The 12,446-nt window shown below is 41.6% G+C and overlaps 2 protein-coding genes across 2 annotated transcripts in view; one reads left to right on the top strand and one right to left on the bottom strand.

The window, feature by feature from the left end:
- Positions 1-4,992, bottom strand: part of BRCA2 (BRCA2 DNA repair associated) — a 45,238-nt gene extending 40,246 nt beyond the window's left edge. The window contains exon 1 of the mRNA XM_087966344.1: positions 4,763-4,992. The gene's annotated coding sequence lies outside the window, so the exon portion shown is untranslated. The remainder of the gene's footprint in view (positions 1-4,762) is intronic.
- A 1,032-nt stretch (positions 4,993-6,024) lies between these two features.
- ZAR1L (zygote arrest 1 like) lies at positions 6,025-10,647 on the top strand. Its single transcript, XM_026675015.2, has 4 exons — positions 6,025-7,906; positions 8,773-8,865; positions 9,290-9,364; positions 10,326-10,647. The coding sequence occupies exons 1-4, from the start codon at positions 7,193-7,195 to the stop codon at positions 10,467-10,469; spliced, it is 1,026 nt and encodes a 341-aa protein (XP_026530800.1). The 5' UTR covers positions 6,025-7,192; the 3' UTR covers positions 10,470-10,647.
- Positions 10,648-12,446: the final 1,799 nt, after the last annotated feature.

Below are 12,446 nucleotides of genomic sequence, written 5' to 3'. Positions count from 1 at the left end.
AATTTCTGACTAATTCCCTTAATTGTTTGGCAAGAGAGTCAAGACAAAATATAATCAATGAAAACTGCTGGCAGTGTTTGTTGTGTAATAACTATAGTAGTTGATCTTTGAGGAAAATTAGGCCAGACTTTTAATTTAAATTGGTATGTTGTTTCAAAATGGTCAGTTTATAAGACTCAGTATTCCTATTCAGAATTGTAACATGTTTTAAGTATGTAACTTCTATCTATAAGTACTGCCACAACAAATCCAAAAATAATATTACAGGAATAAGCTATACCCTACACTGGACAATACTGTAATATTTCAGAAACTGAATGATAGGTCCATATTTGTATGCAGTCAATACATCTGAAGTAGATTCTCACAAGCAACAAAAAATCAACACAATGATACTAATGTGGAAACCAGTTCCTGCAGCATACCCATTTCCAAGAAAGGCCCCAACAGTATATTTAAAAAGTTTGAAAAGCTTTTCCTCTAATGGAATATATGCTACCATCTACTAGCAATGCCCCTATCCCCTCTGGATTCTGTCAGGTCAAATGGTACAAACTTTTTGTAAAAGAATTAAGAGTAACAAATTTAACATCAGTTCACTCTTCCAGATAAAAAAAATGCTATTTTAAAACAAAAAAAATTAACCCAAAATTGAGCAAGATTCCTGAACCTGGATATATTATAACCAGGCTCTCACAAAAGGTCTCAACAAACATGTTTTTAATACAATTGTTAATTGATAAAAGTACTTATCTTTCCTACATGTAACCTGAATCTGGATAACCAACCTACTTTCCATTCCATTCTCTCCCTTCACCTCATTCCAATATAAATTCAATTCCAGTTTATCAACTCTGCTTACATGACTTGTCGCTCAGAAAAGCTTTTAATAAAATGTCCCCCCGACGTCCCTTTGAAACCAGTTGAGCAATTGAGTAAACTGCGAGTTGCCTTAGTTGGCAGCCTAAGCAGAGGGGCCCGGAACTGCCCATTGCAGGTGATAGGTAGAATCAGCTTCTTTAGCGACCCCTCTGAGACCCATTCCGTCCAAGTGGTTGCAGTGGGGAATCAGGGGCAGGGGGAAATAGGGCTATCTGAGGGGACGAAGAAGAGCGGCTGGCTCGGGAAGCAGAAATGCAGCGGGAATCTTGAGATCGTCTGATATTTACTCTGACAACGGTAAATGTACGTGATTGAGTTTGCAGTTGGGAACCCGATGTGTAGCCATGCCTTGCCACGAGGCCGCTTCTATTGGCCGATAGAAATGGCTGGTGACTCTGCCCTTGGGGCACTGGTGACTCTGCCCTTGGGGCGCTTCTATCGGCTGATAGAAGCGCGGGGCGCTCCACGAGGCTTCTTCTATCGGCTGATAGAAGCAGCCTCATGGTGAGGTGAGTGCGCGTGGGGCACTCTGGGTGAGGGTTCTTGTGGGGGAGGAAATTAAGTCACCCCCAAAAAACATCCTAGCCGTTTTTTCGGGGCTCAAAAAAAAAAAAAAAAAAAAGAACCGGCCTTATTTTATGAGAAACACGGTACTTGTTAATTTATTGAGGAAAATGATCCAAAGCTACATATTTCTATGTGGCAAGAAGATGTCAACTTCTGGGATTATCAATTCATTTCACCAGCATCATCAGATGTTTCAATCAGTGGTATGATAACCAGGTATGAATGTGGGCAATCCTGTCTTTTTTAAAGAATGAAAATGTGGGATCTTTGCAACACAAGCATAGAAGAAGTGTGTCATGGCTTGAAAAAAGGAGATTTCTGACAATCTCTGAAAAACAGTTAATTGAAGCACACTAGGTTGGAAAAGGGTTAAAAACAATTTCTAATTAGTTTAGATTCTACCAGTCTGTCCGGTACCAGGAAAATTGTGTACAAATGGAGACAACTTAACCCTATTGTTATTTTCCCCGGAAATGATCAACAGACCAAAGGCATATCAAGAGCAAAGTGCATAATGCTCTGGAAGAACCTCAGGATGTCAAAGAAACCAAAGGCCTATCCTGAATTGGTGGATGTCATGATTCATGAGACCACCATTAGGAAACTACTGAACAACAATGGTATGCACATAGGGCTGCAAGGAGAAAGTCACTAATCTAAAAAAAAAATTGCTGCCAATCTAGTTTATGAAATACCACCTGCATAAGCAAAAAAAGCTATTAGAAGAAAGTTCTGTGGGTGGATGGATGAAACTAAAAGAGAACTTTGGGCTTAAATAAAAAGATGTTTGGTGAAAGGCAACACTGAATTCCAGCATAAGAACTTCAACATATCTGTGAAACAGGTAGTACCGTTCAAAGTTAAATGGCACTGAAAAAAGTAACTTATGACCAGTTTTCACATGTCTGTTGTAGCATCCCCATTGTTATGTGATCAGATTTCAAACACTTGGCAATTGACTCATAATTGTGAGGGTTGCAATGTTCCGGGATCCTGTTTTTTGTTTTAAAGTGTATGGCATGGGTTAGCCAGGGATCACCGAGGTGGCTGGCTGCCTTTGCAAAAATATTTTTTCTGGCAGCGTTATATTTTACTCACGGGATGCCTGAATGCGGGGAGGCTTCTTTCTTGTCCCACACGGTTTATTCACTCATAGGAATCAAGCTGCCAACCTCAGCGGTGTGCAGGCCCAGCATCTTACGTGAGCCACCATGGCTCCCTTCCAGAGTCCTGTGAGCCACTTTTACTACATTCAGACAAGCAATGTCAATGGGGAAGCTAGATTCACTCAACAGTTTAACAACCACTGTGACTTAACTGTGGAAAGGTCATAAAATGTGGGCAAATTCACTTAACAAATGTTTCACTTAGCAACAGAAATTTTGGCCTCAATTGTGGTTGTAAGTTGAAGTCTATCTGTAATATGGTTTAGCCCTCTGATCACGAGAGCTTGCTATATTAGATGGAACTATGAATTCTGAACTGTACTAGCAAATTCTACATGAAAATATCAGGGTATATATCTATGAATTGAAGCTCAAAAAATGTTTTTGGAATGGCCAAGTCAAAATCCTGACATTAGGTGTAGAAAAATGTTAAAGGATCCTAGCAAGCAGTTCGTGAGAGGAAGCCCACCAACATCCCCAAGTTAAACCTGTTCTCTGAGGAGGAATGGGCTGAAATTTTTCTAACTTGTTTTCAGACTTGATCAACAGTTACTGGAAATTTTTAATTGGTTATTGCTGCCCAAAGAGGGACCTTAAGTTATTAAAAGCAAAGGTTTACATTTTTACACATACAAATATGTAGGTCTGGAATTTTCTCATGCTTTAGGTTTATATTTATGCAGAAACATTGAAAATTCAAAAGGATTCATAAACTTAGGACCTGCTATAAACCGCAGATTAAGACAAAACTCTAAAAACAACAAAATAACTTGGCTGTGACTTGTAACTGGAAATTTGTTAGATGTTTATCTCAGCATTATTACTTTATAGTTATCTCAAGGTAGTAGACACCCAATACTGCCTCTTCCTGTTTTTCCCACAGCAACAAGCCTGTGAGGTGTGTTGGACTGAGTGTGTGACTGGCCCAAAGTCCCCCAGGTGGCTTATGTGCCTAAGGCAGGACTAGAACTCAATCTCCTGGTTTCTAGGCTAGTACCTTAGCCACTATGTCAAACCTGATATTGGAAGTGGTGTAGCTAAAAGAAAACCAGGAAAAAGGACATTAAAATTATCAAGTTTAATGTCTAATTACATTGTTATGGAAGGATCTGCACTAGCTACATAGCCACTGAAAACTATCATGAAGAATGAAGCTAAAAGAAAGCAAGTCTATCCCTCTCCCACCTCCACATCTGCTAACTAGGTTCTAAGAACATAAGCCTGTACAAAACAGAGGGCTGAATCCAATTGGACAAATTTGCAAGCCTACTCAACAGCCTTTGCCTGCTGCTTTAATGTGCAAAGCAGGAAATTAGACTTGAATATCTATTTAGCCCATCAATCCTCTCACTGTTAAACTGCCATCCTAATATACTTACCTGGAAGTAAATCCTTCTATTTACATAAATATCTACAAGTAAAAAATATTCAATGGAGCTTGCCATGACTATGTAAGTTTTGCAGGACCAACTGGGCCCCAGTTTGATGAAATATCCCAATCAGCTGTGCTAGCACAACACACTGAGCACTAATTTTACTATATGACCAGCTGGCATAGCATATAGCCACAGATATATTTTTGTTTAAGTCTGTATTTGTCCTAATATTTTCTATCTCTACACGCTTAGTTGGGAATATTTAATTCAAATGTTAATTTAATGTACTCTGAGTAACAGGCAGAAGTATTAGGTATGTCCACCACCTTAACTATCCAATATAGGGAAAATGGAAAATATAATTACAATCATTTTAGATCTAGTTTGATCTAGTGGTTAAGGCATCAAGCTAGAAACCAGAAGTGTACAGGTTTTAGCCCTGCCTTGAGCATGAAGCCAGCTGGGTTCAGTCCTAGACAGCAGGCAACAGCCTATCACTTTTGAATACTCTTGCCAAGAAAACTGCAGGGACTTGTCCAGACAGTCGGCAGGAGTAACAAAACTGAGGGCGGGGGGCACAGAAATCTTTATGCTCATCATCCTACTTCAGACCTCACAACGACCAAATAAATTATCCTACGGGATGCACCGTCAGCGTCCCTTTCCCTCAGACCGCACCATCCCAGATACAGAGAAGGAGCCAAGGCTTTCCTCTCCCATCTCATGCCCTGGAAGAAAACCCGACCTTTCTTCCACTCACACACGTTTCACCTCAGTGCCTCTCCTCATCGGACAGCGAGTTTCTTCTGAGTTAAGAAGAACCTCAGAAGAGCAGCCCTGTGGAAATGTAGTTGGGAGCAAAAAAAAAAAAAAAAAAATCAACGGACGAAGGAAGATTTCTCGAGGCCCCCCAAAAAGAAACCGCCGGGCTCCAAGTCCTCTCAGCAACAACTTCCTCTCTGAAAGACAAAAGAAGGCGCCAAAACCCGCCAAACGCATGCGCAGTTCCAGAGGGGTGGAGTCAATCATTTCCTCACGGCTGATCCACACTCACAATCCGGAGGTTTTTCGTACATACCGATCACCCTACGGACGGAAATGAAATTGGTCTCCGGCTGGGAACAGTGGAGCCCAGCTCTTGCTTCCGTTTTTCACTAGCAATGGCGTGAAGGCCCGAAACTAAGAGAAGAGCCAGCAGTTCAAGGGTCTTCAAACTTGCCAAGTTTAAGATTTGTGGACTTCAACTCCCAGAATTCCCGAGCTAACATGACTGCAGGAGGAATTCTGGGAGTTGAAGTCCATAAGGCTTAAAGCTGTCAAGTTTGAAGACCCCTGCTGTAATGGTTTAATCCTGCCGCACTCAAGGGATCATGGAACTTGTGGTTTGTTTTTTACAAAAAAAGAATTGGTCCGTTCTAGCACGCTAGTTTATATGCAGTACTTAAAAGTATGCCTCAAACCACGGAATTTTGATAGTTCAGAGACAGGCACATAGTTTCATTTTTCTCTCAGGAGCTGTTAAGAGCCTTTCCCCCCTCCCATTCCCCCCCCCCCAAAGCTGCAAATTATCTCATTGAAATAGTTGTACATTAGTTACTGTACAAGTACAATGAGAAATGCAAATCTCTTGTGAAAAAAATTACATTTTACAGAATTAACTGATTTGCTATTTATATTCTGCCTTTCTTCTAGGAGTTAAAGGAGGTGAGAGGGCACTCCTTTTCCCTGTTTCTCCCCACGGTTGGTTGTCCCAAGGGTGCTTTTTTGAAAATCAATTGAACTTTCTTGATATTTGTTTCTTAAAAGTGTTTTGCTTGAGTTCTGAAGAAGTTAAATGTTTCCGGGGGGGACCCAAGAAAGTCCAGTTGCCTTTTGGAAAAGCATCTTTGGGACAACCATTACCTGGATGATTGAAAATCTCTAGACACTCTGAAGTTGGTTGTACTGTGCATGTCTAGTTCAAAGTCACTGGTATGCTTTTGGGCTTGAATCTGGAGGAGTTTGCATATAAAGACACACACATTTTTATGTTCATGCGATTTTATTTTACATATTGTGTAAAGTCTGAAGTCATTTACACATATTAAAACTTAACATTCTGCACCATAAACCTAGTTAACAAATTGCCATGTTTAAGCTAAAACCAAACATCACATTAAGAGTTAGTGTATTGCATGAGCCATTAAGTGTTTTATTCTGGGTTAGTACACTATATTAACATAGTTAATTGTGATTTCTTCAGTAAAATAAGGAATTGGGACCTATATCTTCAACATGATGGCCTCCACAATATGCCTCATCGTATGTTTTTAAAGCTTATTTTAATTTAAACAGTTAAATATAAAGTTAACATATTACTAAGCAGTATGTCAATTATAAAATTCCATAAAGCCTTTTAGAACATGCATATATCCCACAAAAAGTGTTAAAAATACACATGAAAGAAAACAACCCAATTCTACTTGAATTACGCTCACTTGTTTCAAAGACTAACAGAACCATCAGAGAGGTTAGAGCTGAACAATCTAGCCAGGTTGCTTTCTGACAAATGTGGGGTTAGTTGTATTCAGACAAACAGAGGCCCTTTAGTTTTACTGAGTCAAATTGCCTGGATTTACAGAGCATTTTAAATAATCTAACTCTGCTGTTTGGATTTCCACAGCACCCGAAATCACATTTTGACCAAGAGACCCAGTGCTGTTTGGATAACTAGGTTTGTAAAGAACGGGGTGTTATATTGCAGTTGAGCCAATATTAGAGGTTTATTGGATTGCAATGTCCAAGATTCAGTTGATATCTATGTACTACCTTGGAGTAAATGTTTCCACTCCCTGATATTTCGGTAGGACTTAATTTTGGGTAAAGTATCCCTTTATCTTCAAAGGATCTGCTGAATCTTGTTGTAGTTTCACCGTTTCGGTTACAACCCAACTCAATCCAAAACCTGTCCGATCCATCATCAATGGTTCTTGGTTGCAAACATTTAGTGGAAGCGCTTTGGAGAGGGAACGCACATTGTGAGTTCAAACCTGTTAACTCCGGTGCGTAAATTTCCAGCGTACTTTACGAGTGCAACTGTTCCTGAATTAAGAGGGTTTATTGGTTTTCGCCACTAGTTAATGAGCACTAATTGCTCCTGGGGGACGATAAAAGCGAGGGAGGGAGGAAGCCTCCCCCTTAAACCAGGCTCCCTGTCCCGGCATGGAGCGCTTCGTTTATCCGTCTTACAGCGTTTATCAAAGTTATGGAAGCGGCTTTACCCCCAGCCACAACGTGGCCTCGAGGCTACCGCCCAATCAGAAGCAGCCGAGCTGGAAGCAAAGCAAGTGCAGCGGCATCTCTAACCCCTACCGCGGGCTGCTCACGGCCCCTTCCGCGACTCCTGCGGTGTCTTCGCCGGATTATTTGGATACTTACAAACGAGCGCAGCTAAAGGCGCTGCTCTCGCACGTTAGCCCGGGCCTCACCCCGCGGCTCCGTAAAGCCAACACCAAAGAAGTGGGTGTTCAGGTGAACCCGCAGGCAGACGCCGCGGTGCAATGCTCGCTCGGATCTCGGCCGCTCCAGGCCGTCCGGCCTCAAAGCCCCCCGGGCCGGCTGAGCCGGGAGCAGCCGCCGCTCCCAGGCTTCTACTCGCCCGTGCTTGGTCGCCGCCTCTTCATCTTTCCCGAAGTGGCGGGGAAACCGAAGGCGCCGCCTGAAGGTCCGGCTTCGCTTCCGTCCAGCCAGACGTCCGAGGAAAAGGGAACGTCCGTAGAGAAGGGGGACGGCGGTGCCGAAGAGGAGGCGGGAGCTGAGGACGGGCTGCCGGGGCACGCCGTCGGATACTCTGCCCAGCAGCAGGTCGGGAAAGGAGACGAGGCTGAGGGAGGCGGGAGTCGCTTCTCCGAAGAGGATAAAAGAACTATCTTCCAGGTGAGCGGCGCGGTTTTCCGCAGACGCTGCGCTTGCTTGGAAATCCCTCCGGCTTCTAGCAGCCGCGCTTTGATGAAAGGCAGAAGGGGGATTTTTCAAAACGCCTTCTTAGAGAAGAACTTGGCCTTAGCTAGACCCTTGGCTTGCTTGGCTTAGCCATAGCCCAACCTCAGCGTCTTTAGAATGTGTTGGCTTCAACTCCCAAGAATAACCCCAGCCAGTTGGGAATTGAATTCTGTGAGTTAAAGTAACTGAGGTTGACAAACGCTGTACTAGCCTCTTCTGCAGGGCCTGACATTTAAACAAACCTATCAACGTGTATGGCGAACATTCGAATATAGCCAGGATGTAATGTTTGTTTGTCACATTTTTGCCTCCCTACCCCCACCCCAAACACAGGCGTGGACTTTAGCAGTATATTCGCAAGAGATGTTGGGATTAAGAATTGTATAGAATCAGGTTAAATATAGACCCCTTCTTATACTCCTGTACTTCTCACTTTTTTGACTTTAGTGTTTAGGATTATGCTAGCAACCTTTCTCTCTGGGGTAGCACTTATAATTGTTATATGGAGTAAAGTAATTTCACCCCTGAATGAGAAATTGGTATAGTTCTTGAAGGTGTCAAAATAGAATGGATAAATTTGGCTGTGGGAGTAGATCAAAACTGTATTTGGCCAGAAATAATTATCTTAATATTTGGAGAACACTCCCCCCCCCATGCTTGCAGAAGAAGGTAGATAGTGAATGGGATTTTTTTCCTCAGATTTCTGCATTTAAAAAGTGTGCTTTAAATGTTGTGATTTAAGAATAATCTTGCAAATAAAATTTTAATATTTACTGTTCATGCACAACTTTCCGTTGCAGTTCTTAGAACAGAAATATGGCTATTTCCATTGCAATGACTGTAAGACCAGATGGGAAAGTGCTTATGTATGGTGCATTTCTGGAACCAATAAGGTATGTTTAGAAGAACATTAGAAAAAATGCTTCTATTGTTTAAGGTGTAAATTTCAGAAAAGGATTCAATGTCTGGACTGCATGTTAGAAAATGTAACTGTCTCAAACTTGAAGAATCCTTTTAGGCTCAGTTTTGATAGAATGAGAGGAGCAAACTAGAAGTGATGTTTTTGTACAGTGTTTACCTGTTAACTATAGTGGTGACCAACTGCAAATAGTTTGATACACAAACCTTTTTTTTGCTTTGGGTTAAATTGTGCCATGTTAATAGGAAATCATAAAATGAGCTGAATAAGAATTTTTAATGCCTGTTTGGCACAATGAGTATTCAGTTGTGCTTAAATATATAATTTTTTCATGCTACATTTTAAAGATAGTCTGATCTAAGGTTTTCCCCTCTCAAATGTACCACTTTCATTTTTAGGTATACTTTAAGCAGCTTTGTCGCAAGTGCCAAAAGAGCTTTAATCCCTATAAAGTAGAAGCAATTCAGTGCCATGTAAGTAAGACTTGATATTCAGCAACTGCTATTAACACATTAAAGAAGTATCTAAAGAAAAACGGTTTTTTACCTGGCTTAAAATTGCAGTGTATTAAGGAACTATTTGAATCAGAATATTGTAATATGCAATACTATTCTCCAAGACAAATTGATTTCCATAAGTTATCTTCCTCTACCTCAACAAATAATGGCAATAAAGGTGAAACTTTGAAACTTATCATAGAAAGGCTATCATTTTGCAGATTTTGGATACAATAGGCAGAATGTCAGGTCAGACCACCCATGGAAATTGGAAGTTTGGTGCATCTGAACTATAAAGCACTTACATTTAGGTAAATTATATCATTTGTAATAACTTTTGTCAAATTATACTTTTGGATTTAATAGATATTTGTGAAGAGTTAATGAATTTTCTTCCTCTGATGGTGACTGTTAAATCTTAATGTTCACCAATAAGTATGGATAATTCAGATGCTTCATTTCCTTGTTCAGTGGTGTCTAACTCATGGCGTCACATCACATGATGTAGCACAACTTCTCCCCCTTTGCTAAAATGGGAGTGGGTGTGGCCAGTGCATGATGCATCTGGCCTGCGGGCCGTAAGTTTGACACCCGATTCTTAATAACCAAAACTAACCCAAAGAATTGAATAGAGAACTTCAGAGGATGGTTGTTACAGCACTATTAAAAATATAGAATATGGCATTTTAAAAACTTTCCTTATTTCTAGTTCAACATGGGTATACTGTGCTTATTGTTATGAAAGCATACCTTTGTTTAATATTACTTGGCATCTATGGCACATTTGTGCAATAGGATTAACTTGTATCTTGGTTAATAGAATATTTTTCATCTTTTATCATTCCAAAGTTTCTAGAAGATCACTAAGTATAATCACAAAAATAATCTTTGGAATAGGTTTTGATTTCTTCTACTAATTAAAGTTTGTTATCCCAAGATCTGTTCAAAGACTCGTTGCTCCTGTCCCCAGAAAAAAAGGCACATTGACCTCAAGAGACCCCACCGGCAAGAGCTATGTGGCCGCTGTAAAGGCAAAAGATTATCTTGCGACAACACCTACAGCTTCAAATACATTGTTTGATCTGTGCAGTTTGTGTGCTGAGGTTGCATTTAGCTATGCACTTTGTTTCATAATGTAGATTTGACTTTAGGATTCTGACCTGGCAATGGATAATGGACTAAAGATGTTTGCAATGCTAAGATATATTTGTAATTTATCACTGTACTGCCTAATTAATAAAACTTAAATTCCAATTAAATTGTATTTCCCTTGATGAGCATTAAAAAGAGATGGGAGAGCTGATACACTTAACTAGAAAAAGGTGGAAAACTTAGAGGGATTTTACATGCCAGATTAAATCTTGCAAATACTACACTGCTCAAAAAAATAAAGGGAACACAAAAATAAGACATCCTAGATCTGAATGAATGAAATAGTCTTATTAAATACTTTGTTCATTACATAGTTGAATGTGCTGACAACAGAATCACACAAAAATTATCAATGGAAATCAAATTTAGCAACCCATGGAGGTCTGGATTTGGAGTTACATTCAAAATTAAAGTGGAAAAAAACACTACAGGTTGATCCAACTTTGATGCAATGTCCTTAAAACAAGTCAAAATGTGGCTCAGTAGTGTGTGTGGCCTTCACGTGCTTGTATGACCTCCCTACAATGCCTGGGCATGCTCCTGATGAGGTGGCGGATGGTCTCCTGCAGGATCTCCTCCCACACCTGGACTAAAGCATCCCCCAACTCCTGGACAGTCTGTGGTGCAACGTGGCATTGGTGGATGGAGCGTGACATGGTGTCCCAGATGTGCTCAATTGGATTCAGGTCCGGGGAATGGGCGGGCCAGTCCATAGCATCAATGCCTTCGTCTTGCAGGAACTGCTGACACACTCCAGCCACATGAGGTCTAGCATTGTCTTGCATTAGGAGGAACCCAGGGCCAACTGCACCAGCATATGGTCTCACAAGGGGTCTGAGGATCTCATCTTGGTACCTAATGGCAGTCAGGCTACCTCTGGCGAGCACATGGAGGAGGGCTGTGCGGCCCCCTAAAGAAATGCCACCCCACACCCCTTACTGACCCACTGCCAAGCCGGTCATGCTGGAGGATGTTGCAGGCAGCAGAATGTTCACGGCATCTCCAGACCCTGTCACGTCTGTCACATGTGCTCAGTGTGAACCTGCTTTTATCTGTGAAGAGCACACGGCACCAGTGGCGAATTTGCCAATCTTGTTCTCTGGCAAATGCCAAACGTCCTGCATGGTGTTGGGCTGTAAGCACAACCCCCACCTGTAGACGTCGGGCCCTCATACCACCCTCATGGAGTCTATTTCTGACCATTTGAGCAGCCACATGCACATTTGTGGCCTGCTGGAGGTCATTTTGCAGGGCTCTGGCAGTGCTCCTCCTGTCCCTCCTTGCACAAAGGCAGAGGTAGCGGTCCTGATGCTGGGTTGTTGTCCTACAGCCTCCTCCACGTCTCCTGATGTACTGGCCTGTCTCCTGGTAGCGCCACCATGCTCTGGACACTACGCTGACAGACAGCAAACCTTGCCACAGCTCGCATTGATGTGCCATCCTGGATGAGCTGCACTACCTGAGTCACTTTTGTGGGTTGTAGACTCCATCTCATGCTACCACTAGAGTGAAAGCACTGCCAGCATTCAAAAAAACCCATCAGCCAGAAAGCATAGGAACTGAGAAGTGGTCTGTGGTCACCACCTGCAGAACCAGAACCTTTATTGGGGATGTCTTGCTAACTGCCTATGCTTTCCATCTGTTGTCTATTCCATTTGCACAACAGCATGTGAAATTGATTGTCAATCAGTGTTGCTACCTAAGTGGACAGTTTGATTTCACAGAAGTGTGATTGACTTGGACTTACATTGTGTTGTTTAAGTGTTCCCTTTATTTTTTTGAGCAGTGTATATTCCTGCAATCTTTTTGTAGAAATAGTGATACAATGTGAGGATTCTGAATATAATTGAACATATTGAAGTTTGATAAAGATTGAGCAATATACTTTCATGTCTACTATGGCATT

Source organism: Notechis scutatus, chromosome 5 (genome assembly GCF_049901735.1).
Source record: "Notechis scutatus isolate UNSWTSFEM ecotype Mainland chromosome 5, rNotScu1.2, whole genome shotgun sequence".
Lineage (NCBI taxonomy): Eukaryota > Metazoa > Chordata > Lepidosauria > Squamata > Elapidae > Notechis > Notechis scutatus.
Note: the sequence above shows the minus strand (reverse complement) of the source record. Positions and strands in the feature narration are given on the sequence as shown.